This window comes from Penicillium brevicompactum (genome assembly GCF_028827555.1).
Source record: "Penicillium brevicompactum strain IBT 35665 chromosome Unknown utg000007l_segment0_segment0, whole genome shotgun sequence".
NCBI lineage: Eukaryota > Fungi > Ascomycota > Eurotiomycetes > Eurotiales > Aspergillaceae > Penicillium > Penicillium brevicompactum.
In genome coordinates this window covers 901,100-918,413 of record NW_026623210.1, presented here as the reverse complement: position 1 = coordinate 918,413, position 17,314 = coordinate 901,100, and the positions used below count along the sequence as shown (strand labels likewise).

The 17,314-nt window shown below is 48.2% G+C and overlaps 8 protein-coding genes across 8 annotated transcripts; 4 read left to right on the top strand and 4 right to left on the bottom strand.

The window, feature by feature from the left end:
• Positions 1-217: 217 nt before the first annotated feature.
• On the bottom strand, positions 218-1,229 carry N7506_011119 (uncharacterized protein; the record flags this gene model as incomplete). Its single annotated transcript, XM_056960412.1, has 4 exons — positions 218-410; positions 463-810; positions 863-1,139; positions 1,190-1,229. 4 exons carry the CDS (start codon positions 1,227-1,229, stop codon positions 218-220), a joined length of 858 nt encoding a protein of 285 aa, XP_056806567.1.
• A 1,952-nt stretch (positions 1,230-3,181) lies between these two features.
• Positions 3,182-3,567, bottom strand: N7506_011118 (uncharacterized protein; the record flags this gene model as incomplete). The annotated part of the gene is made up of 2 exons (XM_056960411.1): positions 3,182-3,388; positions 3,478-3,567. The coding sequence occupies 2 exons, from the start codon at positions 3,565-3,567 to the stop codon at positions 3,182-3,184; spliced, it is 297 nt and encodes a 98-aa protein (XP_056806566.1).
• Positions 3,568-4,281: 714 nt separating this feature from the next.
• Positions 4,282-5,215, top strand: N7506_011117 (DUF3632 domain-containing protein; the record flags this gene model as incomplete). Its single annotated transcript, XM_056960410.1, has 3 exons — positions 4,282-4,650; positions 4,709-4,760; positions 4,818-5,215. 3 exons carry the CDS (start codon positions 4,282-4,284, stop codon positions 5,213-5,215), a joined length of 819 nt encoding a protein of 272 aa, XP_056806565.1.
• A 522-nt stretch (positions 5,216-5,737) lies between these two features.
• N7506_011116 (uncharacterized protein) lies at positions 5,738-7,732 on the top strand (the record flags this gene model as incomplete). Its single annotated transcript, XM_056960409.1, has 4 exons — positions 5,738-6,101; positions 6,166-6,920; positions 6,970-7,020; positions 7,070-7,732. 4 exons carry the CDS (start codon positions 5,738-5,740, stop codon positions 7,730-7,732), a joined length of 1,833 nt encoding a protein of 610 aa, XP_056806564.1.
• Positions 7,733-9,635: 1,903 nt separating this feature from the next.
• On the top strand, positions 9,636-12,561 carry N7506_011115 (cytochrome P450; the record flags this gene model as incomplete). The annotated part of the gene is made up of 7 exons (XM_056960408.1): positions 9,636-10,022; positions 10,084-10,168; positions 10,217-10,305; positions 10,361-10,651; positions 10,701-10,749; positions 10,811-11,256; positions 11,668-12,561. 7 exons carry the CDS (start codon positions 9,636-9,638, stop codon positions 12,559-12,561), a joined length of 2,241 nt encoding a protein of 746 aa, XP_056806563.1.
• A 966-nt stretch (positions 12,562-13,527) lies between these two features.
• Positions 13,528-14,591, top strand: N7506_011114 (amidohydrolase family protein; the record flags this gene model as incomplete). The annotated part of the gene is made up of 2 exons (XM_056960407.1): positions 13,528-13,829; positions 13,877-14,591. The coding sequence occupies 2 exons, from the start codon at positions 13,528-13,530 to the stop codon at positions 14,589-14,591; spliced, it is 1,017 nt and encodes a 338-aa protein (XP_056806562.1).
• Positions 14,592-14,720: 129 nt separating this feature from the next.
• N7506_011113 (uncharacterized protein) lies at positions 14,721-15,753 on the bottom strand (the record flags this gene model as incomplete). The annotated part of the gene is made up of 2 exons (XM_056960406.1): positions 14,721-15,096; positions 15,143-15,753. 2 exons carry the CDS (start codon positions 15,751-15,753, stop codon positions 14,721-14,723), a joined length of 987 nt encoding a protein of 328 aa, XP_056806561.1.
• Positions 15,754-16,262: 509 nt separating this feature from the next.
• N7506_011112 (E3 ubiquitin-protein ligase MARCH) lies at positions 16,263-17,078 on the bottom strand (the record flags this gene model as incomplete). Its single annotated transcript, XM_056960405.1, has 2 exons — positions 16,263-16,397; positions 16,446-17,078. 2 exons carry the CDS (start codon positions 17,076-17,078, stop codon positions 16,263-16,265), a joined length of 768 nt encoding a protein of 255 aa, XP_056806560.1.
• Between the last annotated feature and the right edge of the window lie 236 nt (positions 17,079-17,314).

Sequence of the window (17,314 nt, the reverse complement as noted above, 5' to 3'; positions counted from 1 at the left end):
GGCTGGAATATTAGAGCTACACTCTACGCCTCACGTAGGCAGCTGGGATTGTGCTTTGAACCATACACCAACTCGGTTAGATCTCAGCTAGGAGACAAAGAACAAATTTTCTCAAGAATATGCTATTGTGTGATTTTCTCAGGTATCATAACTCATGCTATGCGATGCGTTCATCATTAATAATGCTTAGTTTCCGGTGTGCCATTTATCAAGCATCTCACTCGGTTGTCTTAGAACCGCGAGCATACTGCACACGCAGTGGACCGTTCCAGGGGCCAATCGAGTGATTCAAAGTCTTCATAGCTCGCTGAGCCTCTTCGGGGGAGCCGACGTCAACGAACAGGTAGTGGTGTTCGCCCTCTTCGAACCTCTTAGCAGGGTGGGGGGTGAACAGCTTGCTAACGTTCTCGCTGTAGCTCGTTAGGATTGACCATCAATGTCTATGCATCGTGATAGACTTACATCTTGAAGTCCTTGAAGAAGGTCTCAATGCCGTTCTGCACAACTTCATGGTCGGTCAGCCGCGGCAAACCACCAACATAAACCCGACTGCTGGAGTCACTGTTGAGCTTGGCAAAGCTGGGCCTCTCCTGCTCACGCCAGCCGCTAACATTGAATGGAGAAGGCGGGTTGTTAATACGCTCCTGGGACTTTGCGACACCGGGCCTAATCTTCAACGGGCGGCCCAGCATGTCGATGCCATCAAGCTCGGACATAGCACGGCTGGCATGTTCTTTGTGCTGCAGATCAACGAAGCAGTAAGATGGGTTACGGCCAGTGAAAGGATCAATGGCGATATCGATACCCTCACTATCACGAGATTAGTTGTAGGCCCTTCACGATCTATACAAGCCAGACATACATCGGCATCTGCGCAGCCATAAAAATTGCCTTGACATCCTCTGTCTTAGCAGTGTAAGGCATGTTGCCTACGTAAAGACGACGGCCATCACTGATTGCCTGCGGGACATGAGGACCGGGCCGACTGAAGGCCGCGCGGGACGTATTGAGGTTCGGGTTTGGGCCACGGCTCGGGGAGGCATCGGATGGAGCAGCAGGGCTGCCCTTAGTGCGCCAATTCGGAGAGGCGAAAGCTCGACCGTCAGTACGGACATTCTGGAACGGAGACTTGGTAGGAGCTAAATCAATTAGTCTCGAGTTCGCAGAAATTCGGTATGATCTCACGCACTCTGCTGCTCCGCCGAGCTGGGGGTCTCTAGATCGGCCATCTTGTATTTGTTAGTCACAATTGTAGCATGAGGATGCGCGGAGATTTCCTCACCGTTCGAATAGCGTTTTTCAAAAGCAGATAATTGTTCTGAAAAAGAGAAAAATTGGAACTCCGTTAAATTACCACCACTTTTTTTTTGTTTGTCAGTGCAAACGATGCAAAGCGTGATCCACTTTTCGGTATTTAAGGTCTGCACCGTTTCGAAATTTTCCTTTCCCTCCATCATTCATTGACTTCACGACGATGCGATGCCATTGACTCGAGCCTCATAGATTCTCTGTGAACTTTTGATGAGGCAAACGTCAGCATGACATGTCTTTCTAGCTCAAGCGCGATGAAGCTTCGGGTCTAGCCTGCCATGTGAATGTTCAGGAAACTGTGCCTTAATCAAGCTATCCCATTACGATTCACCAGATGATCAAAGGGATAGCTTCCATATTATTAATGTGAGTTCTAACATGCCTATTTCAAGGCTCTCTTATGATGAAGCAACCTTTTCACACAGACCTGTTCTGAATAACCATGTGGACTCAAAATTGTACCAACTGCTATCTGATTGAGCTTCTTCACTTTATTTTCTTCATACATCCTTGAGATCATCACTAACATGATTCAAAGAATTTAATAGGTTCCCGGCACACGTTGTTTAGCGGCCATATTGCACCTTCGATAAAATTATACGGTCATGATGGAATAACATAAGCTCATAAACAACTTCACGCCCTGAGAGTATCTTGTAAAGACTGCACGTGTAAATTTGACCATATGTGTAGCCTGAGGCGTATGCTTCTTGAACTCGGCACGTAGTTGCAGAGTAGTTGCTGCAATGCTCTCAAATCAACAGGTGGAGTGGGTAGCCACCATAGCAAAAAATAATATGCCGGTTTACCGCCATGCTCCACTCTTCTGAGGCTCCAGGGCATGTGTAGCAAAGCGTACTCCGTACGGAGTACACCGCGTGATCCAAGCCTCCACGTACCCAACAACTAGAAAACAGAAACGGGCGAACTAACTATGAGGTGTCAGAACAAGAAGCAAAGTTCAATGAAATGAAATCTCGCTGATAGATCAAGGAGATAAAGGGGAGCAAGTGAGGCAAAGGGAGCTCTCTATTATCTGCATTGGGCCCAGAGCCCAGGAGCAACGTTCCACACAGGCACTAGTGCAAGATGCCGCTGGACTAATATTCTGGACCCTGTTTATTCAAAATATCAGTGGACGCCATATCTATGGTGTACAAAAGGCAAGAAATGACCATTGTGTTATCGTATCGGAAGGAAGCAGGGCAGCACCTGGGCAGGGCAATATGATCTGTCATGGAATCAAAGAGGAAGGAGAGAGAAGCTCTCTCCAGGGCTGGGCCTCGTTATGACTAATTAATTAACAAACAAACAAATTGAAACTCCAGGCAGCCACAGGCACCAACACATATCGACCCAGTACTCCGTACCTGTCCAAACAAAGAGCCCATAGTAGGTACAAGGGAGAACGTATGAACATGGAAAGCCAAGTTCAACAGGAAAAGAAGGCGCATGCGAGATTGACTGAATATGGCTCAAGATTTGGAAATTGGTGGCCCAGAATTCTGCCTTGGACCAAAGGTTTGGGCCCTGAAAACTTCCTGTGATGGATAAAGCGCACCAGAAGCATGAGAGCCCTGTGAAGTTTTGGGAGGTTTGCTAGAAACCCCGGCGGAAGACGAAGAGGATGAAGAACCAGGGACCTTCGACATGTCAGGATGGTAAAGTACAGCCTGGATATGCTTATCTTGGTCGGTAATAGTGCGAACATAACCGGGGTCGGCAGATTTCATGATCGTTTTCCCTTTCGGGGTTTTCTGGGAAACTAGACCTCCTTTTTGGGCGTTTGGTTATGATAGGGATAGTCCTTCGTCGGGTACTCCGTATAGCAATCAGTGCGTGGAATAACACGACCATGGTTTTGGAATTCCTATGGGCGGGTCAAGTCTCTCGGGCCACGATGCCGCGGCCCAAGGCCCAACTTCTTGAGAGCTGACTCTGGCCCTGGGTCCGCGATAGGTGCGGGTGCGTTTTGAAGATGCTTTTCAACCTCGGCGCGAGTAACAAGCTCGTGGCTATACGGTACCCGTGGACCGGATTGTGGCACTTCGGCTTTTACTGGCCGGACCTGATAGGCCTACTTGCGTGTATAAGTTGATATTCTTGATAGCGATCACAGTAGAGAGGAAAGAACTCAGATTGGATAAGGTGGTAATTGATACTAACCAGAGGTGTACGAGGATCTTGAACCTTGTTAGCCAGATCTGACTGTGCTCGTGCTGGACCCTTCGAGGGTCCCCAAAATCCAAATCCCATGGTGACAGAAACTGAGATAATTCAAGCACTGGAGGTTATAGGAACGGCTGATGTTGGTGGAATATTCAAAATTCGAGATCGACTGCTTCCATGGTTGATCTTATAACACTCTTGATATTGTGTCTTACATATAGAGCTGCATCTACACTGAAATGGACCTGCGGTTCCAGAACGAAAATAGCTGTTGCCGCTGCAAGTAATGTATATCGTAGCCGCATGGCGTTCGCATTGAGCAAGTCCCATCCTATCAGTTAGCGACCACTTAAGACGCAACACTTAATCCCGATGCTTTTAGGACATGAAAGCTAGTGGCGGCTATTGGACTCCTGTAATTGGGACTGACATGTTTCACCTTTGATTTCAGATGAGAATCAGGTGTTGTTTCAGCCTCGGCGGTAAGTACTGCCGATCAAGCGCCTCTTACCCGCCATGCCCTTGGCTTGGCAAACAAAGCGGGGGCGGGGATTGGCCTTCGTTGCTTCTCTTGTTTTCTCATCTATTCAAATTGGCTGCTTGAAATAGATACACTATCCGCTTTAGCCTCCAGGTCTTTGTACAAGAGTAATCCAATTCCAAGCGCATTCGCAGACTTCAAACATCGGAAGCAGTTTGGCTCTGGTCGAAAGAATTCTCTGTCAAGTTCAAAACATACCCAGATATCAACTTCTACAACGTTCGGATCCACATATCCCAATCGATATATTCAAGGTAGCCATGTCCACACTCGAGTTGACACTTGAAGACTGGGAGACAAATGATACCTCAACACAAGAATATTCGCAGGAGGCCAAGGCAAATGCCAAATGGGAATATACTTGTACCACAGACTTTCGTGGCACAACAGTGTTCAGATCCCTTCAAGACTTTCTCCAACCCGACACAGAAAAGACGCTTTGGGAAACCATTGAAGCCATCTCTACCATCCTTCCCGACGCTCCTTTGTCCACAGAGGCCTACGTCGTGGGTGGCATCTTCCTGGAAATCGCAGAGCAGATACCCTGGCATCACCCGTCCCAAATGAAACTTGCGCAGGTGGTGCAAGCCCTCACAACTTCCTCCAAGCTTTCCTATAACTCTCAAACAGTGAGCCCTTCAGCCTAGTACTTGACTTGTCTTTGCGATTTACTGACTCGGTTTCAAGCGCCAACGAGGCGAGCGATTCGGCATCTCACTCTCTGAAGCATATGAAATTGGTAAGTCATTTTAGTTGTGTTCATAAGAAAATCCCAACTCACCAACCTTCCGTGTAGGACCAAATCCAGACAAGCCGCTAGAATGGCCGAACAAGATGTCCTTCTATGCACACCTCTCGGCACTTAGTTGCCTTCCCCATGACCATGGATACGCTTTCAATGCGTTGCGAGACGCCTTCCAGGTTCGCGATGTTACGTGGGGACCTCAATTCGAGGGCGAGCAGGATCAGCATGTACTTGCCGCAGCTCAATTCATTTTGTGGGATGGCCTCGAAACCTTTAAGCAGATCCGTGCTGGGGATACTGGAGCTGGGGAATTATCATTGAAAGGATGGAAGTTTTATCAAAAGGGATTTGAGGATGTGGAAAACAGCGATTTGGGTGAAGAGTGCAAGAAAGTGGCCAAAAAGGCGGCAAATCTCATGGCCACGATTGAGGAGAGCTTGACCTTTTGAAAAGCACGATACGTCCTGGGATACCATTATTTAAACTGCCGCATCAAGTGGTTTTCATAGAAGATTGAGTTATGTTTCTGGGCGAAGAATGCCCGCCAAACTTCAATATGTTTGCTCAGAGTACCTCTCTCATAGATTCACTATCAAGGCTGCAGGTAAATCTCCAACCCTGAGACGAACGAAACAGATCTTAGAATTGCCAGGTGGGAAACCCTTTGTCTGAAAGTGTATCCCAGTCCCTGGACCATACCTACCAATCACCTTGAAGAATAATCACTAGCGTGTCAAATAGACCTCTAAGATCAACAATTCTTCGAAAAGTATCCACATGGATACGTTGCAAGGTAGACTTACTGCCTACTATGTGGCCGTGGGACCGGGACCTGCTGTAGTATTGTTCCATGTTTGTTGTCGAGTTTCTTTGTTTCAGCAACTCACCCCCGGGAGGAAAGCAAAACACCCCCACTCCATTTTTCGGTTCCAAAATCTCAAGGAACTACGAGATTCCAGCCACGGGAAGCGATGGAACCCAGAGAGAACGACAAGCTTGTCTCACCAAAGCTAACCGGCCCAGCCGCCGAGCGAGCACGGCGGAAGATCAACGCAAAGCTCTCCAACCCACTGGCTGGACTCAGTCACACCGAGTTGAGAACCCAGGGACGCACATTCGCCGAATTCCATGTTATGGGCGATGAGTCCGATATTCGCGCATTTGAGTTGGGTGCTGTGCTGGCACAATCACCAGAGCGATTTGATGACATCTCTGATTTGACAAACCAAGAGAAAGCAGTATTGCGTCGAGAGTTGACCAACAAGTGGGCTCAGCCCTGGAAGATGTATGCTGTGATTGCACTTTGCTCTCTCTCAGCAGCTGTCCAGGGAATGGGTAAGCCTCGAGACATCATCCTTGATCCTGATATGAATCTAACGCGAGAATCGAACAATATCAGATGAAACGGTTGTCAACGGCGCTCAAATCTTCTACAAACACCAATTCGGAATTGGTGACGACTCCGCTCGAAGCACCTGGCTCGTAGGCCTCACAAACTCGGCACCGTACCTCTGCTGCGCGTTTATCGGTTGTTGGTTGACTGTCCCCTTCAATCACTGGTTCGGTCGCCGGGGCACAATATTCATCACATGTTGTCTCTCCGCGATAGCGTGTCTCTGGCAAGGGTTTGTCTCGACATGGTGGTCTATGTTCGTCGCTCGATTCGTGCTGGGGTTCGGCATCGGTCCAAAATCAGCCACTGTGCCTATGTATGCCGCGGAAACCGTTCCCTCGGCGATTCGTGGAGCATTGGTCATGCAGTGGCAGATGTGGACAGCGTTTGGTATCATGGTTGGATATGCGTCAGACATCATTTTCTACAATGTCGATTCGACTGTGATTGTCGGACTCAATTGGCGATGTATGATGGCGTCGGCGATGTTCCCGGCTCTTGTGGTCTGCTGTTTTGTCTTCGCGTGTCCTGAATCGCCGCGCTGGTATATGAGCCAGAAGCAGTATTACCGCGCATATCAATCGATATGCATGCTGCGGCACCATAAGATTCAGGCGGCGAGAGACTTATACTACATGCATACTCTGCTTGAGGCGGAGAATAATATGAAGCTTGGTCAGAACAAGCTGTTGGAGTTGATCACTGTGCCACGCAACCGACGAGCCATGGTAGCATCTCAGATTGTGATGTTCATGCAGGAGGTGAATTTTCGTTTCTGCAAAATTTGAGACAAATGGCTGACTTGAAAAGTTCTGTGGTGTCAATGTGATCGCATACTACTCCGCTGAGATATTTCTCGAGGTCAGTTGACCCAAACGCTGCTCTTTGCAATGATCTAACTGAACCGAAGGCCAAATTCACACCCATAGCAGCGCTAGCCGCGTCCCTGGGCTGGGGAGTGATCAATTGGCTTTTTGCAATTCCTGCAATTTATACAATCGACACGTTTGGTCGACGAAACTTATTGCTTTTGACTTTTCCTCTCATGGCGATAGCTATGTTTTTCACCGGCTTCAGTTTCTGGATCCCACAAAGTAGCTATACGGCTCGACAAGTCTGTATAGTCCTCGGCACTTACCTTTTTGGAATTTTCTATTCGCCTGGTGAAGGACCAGTCGCGTTTACGTATTCCGCCGAAGCGTATCCACTGTATGTGCGACCATACGGAATGGCGTTGGCAACGGCCACGACATGGTTCTTCAATTTTGTTCTTGGGGTAACTTGGCCAGCCTTAAAAAAGACATTCACACCACAAGGTGCGTTTTCTTGGTATGCTGCTTGGTGTGTGATTGGGTGGTGGTTGGTTCTAATGTTCATGCCTGAGACCAAGGGTAAGACGCTCGAGGAGTTGGACCAGGTGTTTTCGTTGCCGACGAGACTTCACGCTGGGTATGGATTGAGGCAGATTCCTTATTTCGCAAAGCGGTACTTGTTTGGAAAGGATATCCAACCGGAAATCCTTTATGAGAGAGAAGACCGAGCTGCAGCTCGAGATGTTGGATTTAATGCTTAGAGTGTGAGTGTGTTGGAGAAGTCAGAGGAGTTGGATAGACCGGAAATTCACACAATCTCTGTGTGCTATGTATGGAGTACGGATTAATACGATTTTGAGTAGTTCAAGCATCGCTTGCTTCAATCGTGCAAAAGGGCACTGACCAGTGACTATCGAGGCCAAGCACCCTTAGCGCGCGCGGGGGTGCGGGCCCTGGCCAAAGAAGCTGGGCCTTGTATGGGAAATCTGCACTAGTCTCACCGGCTGTCACTTACCCGTAGAATGTCCTTTGGCACCCATTAATATCGTCATTGGGTCGATGAGGCTGACCTGGTGGGTCCTTCGAGGGCCAATGGCACTTGAGGTATGAAAGCCTCTAGCAAGCAGTCCTATTATACAAACGAGAATAAGAAATCGATTCATGGCCCAAATTTGCCAGGCTCGGCTAGATTTTCTTCGATCAAACTGGGGCCGAAGCGAAGCAGATGCTCATACATATTCGGCCCCCAACAAACAACGGCCCGTTGCATACCCAGCAACTATTCCTGTCAATGTACTTTTTCAACACGCGTGGTTGGTATAATTCTCGGATTTCTGTGGGTCCGAGAATCTCACCGCGCAGTTAATCTTATGGGATTTCACCAGCAAAATCCCTGTTCCTCAGCACCTGAGCCACACCTATGCTGAATCTGCCCAGGTGTGCGGCGCACCACATTCATCCCAAACCTCTGCCCCCACCAAGTGACTGTTTTATCCAAGCCAACAATAGTGACAAAAAGGGGCCATCTTCGAGCCATAAGGTAGCTCAGGCCAGACTTTGCATTACTTGATCACCCCAACTCGAGGGTGGGCCTGAAACCGAAAATTGTAAGACAAGGCTTTCTACTCCGTACAATTACCAAACTACTGCGCAAAAGAAAAGATCCCCTCGCAGTGGTACATAACTCTTTGGATACGAAAACAGCAACAGTCTCCGTATGAATTGCTAGATTTTTAATTACGTATGAAATTGATCGACGTAATTTCTACTTTGGAAGTTGCAAAAATCCTTGAATCTGACATTTGCAAAGATAAGGCCACATACGGAGTACATCAGACAAAATCACCATCACCATAGCCACCTGAAATAACGCCACTATTATGTGAAATCAAATCGGAACAGAAGACTGAAGGTGTTGAAACTGCAAGATCATTCGGTCGCGTGTTCATTTTGTGGCGTCGGCGAAATCACAGACAATAAAACAATGACTCGATCTATGACTCGATCGCATATGCTACGAAGATCCAATGAATACGCTCGAATGCCTGTAAACTAAGGATGGCAGGCCTAATTCACTAGGCCAGACTAGCCCGAATGAGTGGGTAGCCCGATGTAAGCATCGGAAAGAGCGTCAAAGGGGGCTGAAGCATACTGAAATGTCACCTGAATACGAACGAACCGATACGAGCCGCATCTTTAACTTGACACTAACGGTTCGCCTTGTGAGATTCGATCTAAAAAAATTCATACGTTCCTGCATAGCTGACCGTGCGTAAGACATGAACCAACACCGGCTTGCGCCGGTTTCCAACAGTCTTTGTAGTTCTGCATTCTAGCCCCATCAATCATATTGTTTTGAATGTCACTTCTGTTTTGAATTCACAGTAAATGACTGCAATTGTGGGTCGAGGATGGCGCAGCCGAGGTGCCCCCGGGCGAAACCTGAGCCTCAGGGCAAGTAAGTTGATAGGAAAGAACGAATCAAGGGCCACAAACCATAGGTCATTGATCGAAGAGTCACAGGCGGAATCTACCTGGGTGCTATGGCTGTCGCTATTTGGGTGTACAAGGCGTTCGTCGACTTTGCACCAGCTGCGTGTTGGTGTATAAAAGGCGCCTTGTCTGGGATAGATGGAATCCCACAATCTCATTTTTATAACCATCATGTTACAAAGCGTCTTTTCGGAATCAATATCTGCAGCGGGCAATGAGGTATTGATCTTGATTCGAGATCTGGGTATTTTCGCCTCTGTCGCCTTTACACTATACGTCGTTTGGTTCAACTTCTTATACGTCCCACGCCCCTCTACGCCAGGGACAGATCAAAGTCCCCCAGAATTACAGCATTCCGCTTCGAAAACTGCTCAATCGTTCTTTGAGAAGCAATTTGACTTTATCAATGATGGGTTCAAGGCGACATCGTCTTCTATTTATCAGCTCACGCTGTTTGGACGCAAAGCCATCGTTCTTTCCGGAACAGAAGCTCGGCAAGTCTTCACAAAAGAGAATGACTTGAATATCTACGACTCATTTTCAATTCTTCTGGGCAGCGTGCGTTGTTATATCCCCTACATTTATACTATACCTGAGCTCGCAACTAATTTGCCCGAAGAACAATGCTCAGTTCAGCCCCCACCAGGTCAATGCTATCATCAAGCGCATGGTTCTGATGCAACGGCCTGAGAACTTACAATCCAGTGAGTTGGTGTATCTGTTGCTAAACAGCCATCTCTAACATTGCATAGTCATTCCATCAATCCTCTCAAGCTGCAAGCAAGCCATGGACTCATGGGCACCCGAGAGCGTTCTCGACCCCTGCGCTTCAATTCATAGAGTAAGTACATATGGTGCTACTGGAGAGATAAGGCAAAGTAATAACAGACATTTAGGTCACATTTCAAACTATCATGAGCACGGGATTCTTCGATATCTCACAAGACCCAGCATTGTGCTCTCATTTTAAATCACTGGTCGATGTGGTCGACTCCCCGGCTAACCCATATACGACGTGGTGTTCTTGGTTACCCAATACGTTGATGCTCCGCAAACTGGTAGCCGCGGCTCGCATGTACCTCATTGTCCGAAGGCACATCCTCATTCGGAAGAGAGATGGAGTCCGAAGAAATGATGCAATTCAAAAGATGATCGATGATGGAGATAGCAACACCCAAATATTCGGAGTGAGTTTCGAAAGCCTAGCTATAAGGCAAGACACTAATGATGTCGAAGTTCCTCCTAGGGTTATCACTAGCCGGAGCCCGTGCGACGGGAACAATAGGTAACTAACAAGCCCAATCATAAGCTGAAGCAAAATATTAACATCTAACCTTTTGAAACAGTCTCGTGGCTGATCATGCGACTATCCACGAATCCACAATGGTCCAAAACCATCCAAAAAGAGATTCAAACTCTCTTATCGCAAACATCTCAAACTTCCCTCTCTTCTATTCCTCTCCAAGGCTGGGAGACCCAAACCCCCATGTTAGACCTCTGTATTCGCGAGACCATTCGAACATCGCAACCCTACACAGCGATACGTCGGAACAATGGACCCGATCTCACAATAGGAGGGCACACAATCCCATCCGGAGCGTTGGTGATGTATCCCTTCGCGGACACTTCCCTCAACCCCGCATATTACCCCGACCCAAGGCGCTGGGATCCGAGTCGGGAAGTTAAAAAGGAGTTTATTTGCTGGGGCGCGGGGAAACACGGGTGCAAAGGCCAGAGGCTGGCGATGCTGAATATGAAATTGGTCGCGGTGTCAATTTTGACGCGTTTCGATGTGAGTATGGTCGGAAAAGGAGATCTGGTACCCGATTATAATGATTCTATCACTTGTCGGCCGATTGGGGAGTGTGGAATTCGAGTTGTGGAGAGATAGATCAGCGCGCCTCAACTGTATAATTAACGTGATAATTGTCTTTTCCCCACATTTAAAAAGGACCCAAATCCTCTGACTCTACGAATCATAAGATGGGTCACATGAATTTGAATTTCTTCAGTGCAAGATAGGGGAAGTAAAACTGGGGGATGAAAACAACTCCAGGGCGCCTCATTGGATACATGCTGGTTTGGTTGGTGACGTTACGATCCATTAACCGCGAGAGGCTGAGTTGCCTCCACTCGCATATCCGAGGAACGGCATTCGCCGAGAGATGTCCCCGGAAATTTATACTTTCATCCCCTGTTGCAGCCTTCTTCACCTCATCTCCTTCTTCTCTCGATCGCAAATGCGACCTCCAGCTCGGCGCACCATGGCCGGCTACAATCTACCATGGCGGACAACTTCCAACAAATGCCGTCTTCGCTGGACGAGAATCAGACAATGGGAATGGCGGTGATCATTATCATCTCAATCGCACTCTATAACGCCCTCGAACTCTCCGTGCTCATTCCGCTGAGCTTCAAGACCTACCGCAGCCTTTACTTCTGGGCTCTTCTGATCTCAACCACCGTGGGTCTTATACCAACCAGTTTGGGCACCTCCTTTCAATACTTCAACATAGTCCCACTTTGGCTCAGCCTCCTCCTCTCCAATATCGGCTTCATATGCATGGTCCCGACACAATCAGTAGTCCTCTACTCGCGACTTCATCTCATATCGCAGAACTTTCGCCTCCTCCGAATCATCAAATGGATGATAATAATCGACTCGATAATACTACTCATTCCCACCGTAACGATGAACTTCGGCTCCGAATACTTCCCTCGGTCAGCGTGGGTGCATGGTTTCTCAATCGTCGAACGAGCACAAATTACCTGGTTTTCGGTACAGGAGATCCTTATATCGTCAGTGTATATCTGGGAGACAGTGCGGATGATCAAGATCAGTCCCGAGGAAGATAAGAAACGACACAAGATATTGTTGGAGTTGATCGGAATCAATATCATTGCGATTTTGATGGATCTATCGTTACTAATTCTGGAGTTTCTCGGCTATTATTTTACGCAAATCATCCTCAAGGCTTTGGTTTACAGCATCAAACTCAAGATGGAATTTGCCGTATTGGGAATGTTGTTATCTATTGTACGCTCGCATTCTCGGGAGCTGACAAGTGGGGAGATGTATTCTTTTCCCTCGGGATGATGACGTGTTTATATTGTAGATTATGTACTTATTATATTATCAATTTAGATCTTTAATATTCAACATCAAGAGCCTCTAATTATGCGTCAAGTGCCGGGCCTAAGTGGGGACGATCCACACCCGTAGACGTCAACCGTGCAGATCCATTTGCCTGAACCAAATCATTGTGGATGTCTACACCTTCCAAGGTTATCATTTAACTCTTTAGGGTGAATAAACGCCCCTGGAAAGCGTCCAGATAGGTATAGAACGCCTCAGACTCAAAATCAATCCTGGAAGAAACTATACCTTCATGTGAGCATTACAATGGTGAACGCTCTTGTATGTACAGATCAGAGCCATGCGGATATGGCTAGACAGCTTGAAACACCTCATTGACAGACGTAGTAGTCTTCGAGTTTCCTAAAAGCCCAATTGTTCTTGTGCGATATCAAGTGCTAAATCCCGACGTTCGGATGCGCATCGGATTAGAGATTTTCTTTGTCGGCACGCACCTGGGCAATTTTGCCGGAGCAACTCATAGTTGATCCCCAAGTTTGATCTGCATTCATGACTTGTGTTAATCTGTTTAAACTAGCTTCTTCATTCTGAAACTGGTCGACGTATTGATTGCCCAGGTGTATCTTTGACGACGGAAAGAAATAGTCGTTTAAAGCCTCTTCTCGGGCCATTATGCGATACGTGACGAGGTCGACTTTAACATCCGATGTAACACAGTCTGTAACATTGACTAATACCCCATTAAGCCGAAGAGTGCTTTATGCGTCCACAACTATGAAGGAAAGCCGCCATCCGCCCCCGCATCCGCCCCGCAACAGCGGACCGCCGTCGGGTCAACATCCGATGGACCTTCCGAGCAACGCTACATGACGACGCCATGCGGGGTCTCCGCATATAAAGGAGCTCATTGAAGCATGAGCCAGAACAGAATTGCCTGTTCATAACACTGTCAAATATACCTCGAAAATGCTTGGGAAGATTGCTCTCGAGGAAGCCTTTGCGCTTCCCAGATTCGCCGAGAAGACGAAATGGTGGGCGGGAATGTTTGCCACAGATACAGAAAAGCACACAGCAGAGATCAACGATGTCGGTCCAATTCGACTGGACTTTGCAGAGAAACACGGCGTCGGGCTACAAATCCTCAGCTACACAGCACCTGGCGTGCAGGATATCTGGGATGCGAAAGACGCGCAGAGCCTCGCTGTTGAGATCAACAATTATATTGCGACAAAGGTGCAGGCTAATCCAGATCGATTCGCCGCTTTCGCGTGAGTACCCTACAGACAGCATTTTGTTGGCCCAGCTAACCGTATAGGACGCTATCCATGCACGATCCCCAAGAAGCGGCCGATGAACTGCGCCGTTGCGTGACGAAGTATGGTTTCCTCGGTGCCTTGGTCAATGACACCCAGCGCGCGGGCGAGGAGGGCGAAGATATGATCTTCTACGATAACGAGAAGTGGGATGTATTCTGGCAGACGTGCACAGAGCTCGACGTGCCTTTGTATCTGCATCCACGCAACCCAACAGGTAGCATCTATGAGAAGCTTTGGGCTGATCGCAAGTGGTTGATCGGGCCACCTTTGTCCTTTGCACAGGGTGTTAGTCTGCATGTTCTCGGAATGGTGACGAACGGAACCTTTGATCGGAACCCCAAACTGCAAGTGATTCTGGGACACCTGGGAGAGAAGATCCCATTCGATATGTGGAGAATCAACCACTGGTTTGAGGACCGAAAGAAGTTGCTTGGACTGGCGGATACGTGCAAGAAGACCATTCGGGAGTATTTCGCGGAGAACCTGTGGATTACAACCAGTGGACATTTCTCGACAACTACGTTGAACTTCTGCATGGCCGAAGTTGGGGCTGATCGCATTTTGTTCTCGATTGATTATCCGTTTGAGACGTTTGAGGATGCTTGTGATTGGTTTGACAATGCTGAGATGTCAAACACTGACCGGGTGAAAATCGGGAGGGAGAATGCAAAGAAGCTGTTCAAGCTGGGACCTTACAAGGATAGCGAGGCTTAGGAAATTTATAATTGAAATTATGGCTCGATGACACTGCTTGCAAATGTGATTGGGTATCAGTCGTGAAGATCGTAAGACGTAAGGCTTTGCGCCCATGATTCGTGAACCATTGGTTGAACCAGCATTGTTTCATTCGCACTGAGAGGCGTCGCATCCACGAGGATCGGCCTCAGACGGACCAGTATTCTTCCCCATGTTGTTCCTCCAGTACTTATCCCAAAGTTCTGGAGCGCCATTGAGAGCTTCCATTGTTGGCACGAAAAATTCCTCACGAATGTTCATTGTCGCCCATATGTAGGTTTCGTAGCTTTCAATGCATCGCGAGACGACATCCCAAATAGCAATGATCTGACGCGAGAGCTCGGCTCGGGCTGGACATGACGTCTGCTCGTTGAGGATTTGGCGATTGCGGAGACGAAGAAAAGGCGTATGAACCCATTCTTCATAAAGGGTCAGGAATTGCCCGAGCAGCTTGCGTTCGAGAGATCGGGGCTTCCGCAGATTCCTATGGGATGTGAGCCCTGTGTGTGTGTACCCTTTACAGCACTTACTTGGCAACGATGCGGGCCATCTGACAGAGTTTCGTATAGACATCGAGATCTTCATTCTCAATTTGGCCCAGTACCGACACAGTGTAATTGACGGTTTGGCATAGGTCGGCCAACATAGTGTCCATCCATGCAAAGTGTGTCAAAATTGTCTCTGTCAGGGCTTTTGCTTTGGAAATCTCATTGGGAGCCAGGAACTCCGAGCTATGATGAAAGATGATCAAATTGACTTCCAAAGTCATGTTGGAGAGGGTGAGGAACTGGTCGCGGGTCTTCATGCGCATCTGCGGCTGGGAGAGGATCTCTTTCATCCGAGTGAGAGCGGACTGGCTACGCTCGGTCGTAAGTTTATCATCGTAGGGAATAATGTTGGGATCGACTTGGATCTCTCGGATCTCATCTCGGACAGCCCTACCGAGGGCGAGGTTCCAGGCTTCATCGTTATGTTTCTCGGCTGCTACCTCTGAGGCAAGGTTGTCGCAATCGGCTTCGTTGTAGTCTGGGAAAGGTTCCTTGTCGTTGAGTGGGGGTGTACTGGAGCCCTCGGAGCCTGAGCTGGGAGCAAGTTGGGAACGAACGACCGCTAGGCGCGATCCGGGAGGTAGGATGTCCATGGTGGGCAGGCGAACTAGATTCGGAGGACAGAGAGAAATGGAATGAAACAAGGCAAAGAGAGAGAAAAAAGAAAAAGAGGAAAGCAATGAATGCATGGAGGGCGGCGGGGGGAATTGGCTCGAGCTGGAGAAGATGTTGAGATATCTTATCACATCTAAGCTCACTGAGATTGAAAGCAACGAGAACAATATAGTAATCAAGAATACGCACTTCATGTCCATTGTAGTTAATCTATCCAGAGTAATTTACCACCTTTCAATCCGGAAACATCAATTGAACAGACTCCAAGGTCAGGACGTCCCATTGAATTGAGAGGTGGACTACCTTCCCCAAAAAGGAATTCTGATATGTGAGACAGCCAGTGCCACAGGAACAAGACGTTCGCGTGACACTTATCTGCCTCTCAGATGTTCCATTGAGGGTTGTTGAAGGTAGTAATTGTTCTTCGCACATTGACTAATCGACGTCTCATGGGGCAGAGGAGTACGGCAACTTAAGTAGTGCGAGTTCAGTCTTGCTTAGAATTATCGTTGGGCGCTGGTTCACTTTCCATGTCCTCATCCGGCAATGGCACATCCATGACCTTCTCGCCGGCTTTTTCTAGAGTACGCCTACTCCAGGAGCGGACACCTTTGTAGACAGCCTGTTTTGGTTAGTGGGACCCTGTATATCATCTCAATGTGATACGTACCCATAGAAAAGTACCAACGCCGACCAAGATGACCAGCCAGTTCAACTGGGCGGCGCGGTTGCGTCCCGAGTTTCGCCCCGAGGCAAGGGACCGCATGTTCCATGGGAAAGGTGACAACGCAAAGACTGCCTTGAGTACAGACAAGAGGCCAAGAGATGCCAAGCCTTTGAGGAAGTGCTCTAGCCAAGACGCATCTTCCTCGACCAGTTCGGTGTAAACTTCCACGGGGCCAAGGTAAAAATCAATGATGGGGTCAGCAATGAATCCAAGGAGGAAGACGGTTAACATGAGAATGGCGATTGTGAGAATTAGTTGTGTCGTGGTACTACTGATCCATCGAGCCCAGGTCAAACGCTCGAGGCGATACTGAAAACCGCAAGTGGGACATTGCCAGAAATTCCGCGTCCCGTACTTCGGGTCGGCGTGACGCCAAGCTTGCAGGCAGCCCTCGTGGACATAACGCGAGGAGCCTTTGCATTGGCAAGGACTGAGGAGACGGCCAGATTCTGGATCCGAGGATTCATAAACCACTCGAGGTTTTTGAAGGAATTCTGAGGATTGGAAGGTAGGCAGCACGGATTCCAGACAGATGCGACAGACCCGGGGAGGGTAATGCTGAGTGTCCTCCTCCATGGTGTCTCACATCGAGAACGACTCAGGCCCTGACAGGAAGACAAGGACGGACCAAATTGAAAGATGCTTTGGTGATTGCCGAAAAGAGAATTGGAGAGAGAAGGAGGAGAAAAGCAAAAAATGGCCAAAGGTGTTCACACCCACAGCTAGTCCTAACTAGGTCACCGCCTTCAGTGAGCTCTACCGCGCCAAACGTCACCCATCTCTGCCTACACAGCTCCCCTTCTTTTAATCTT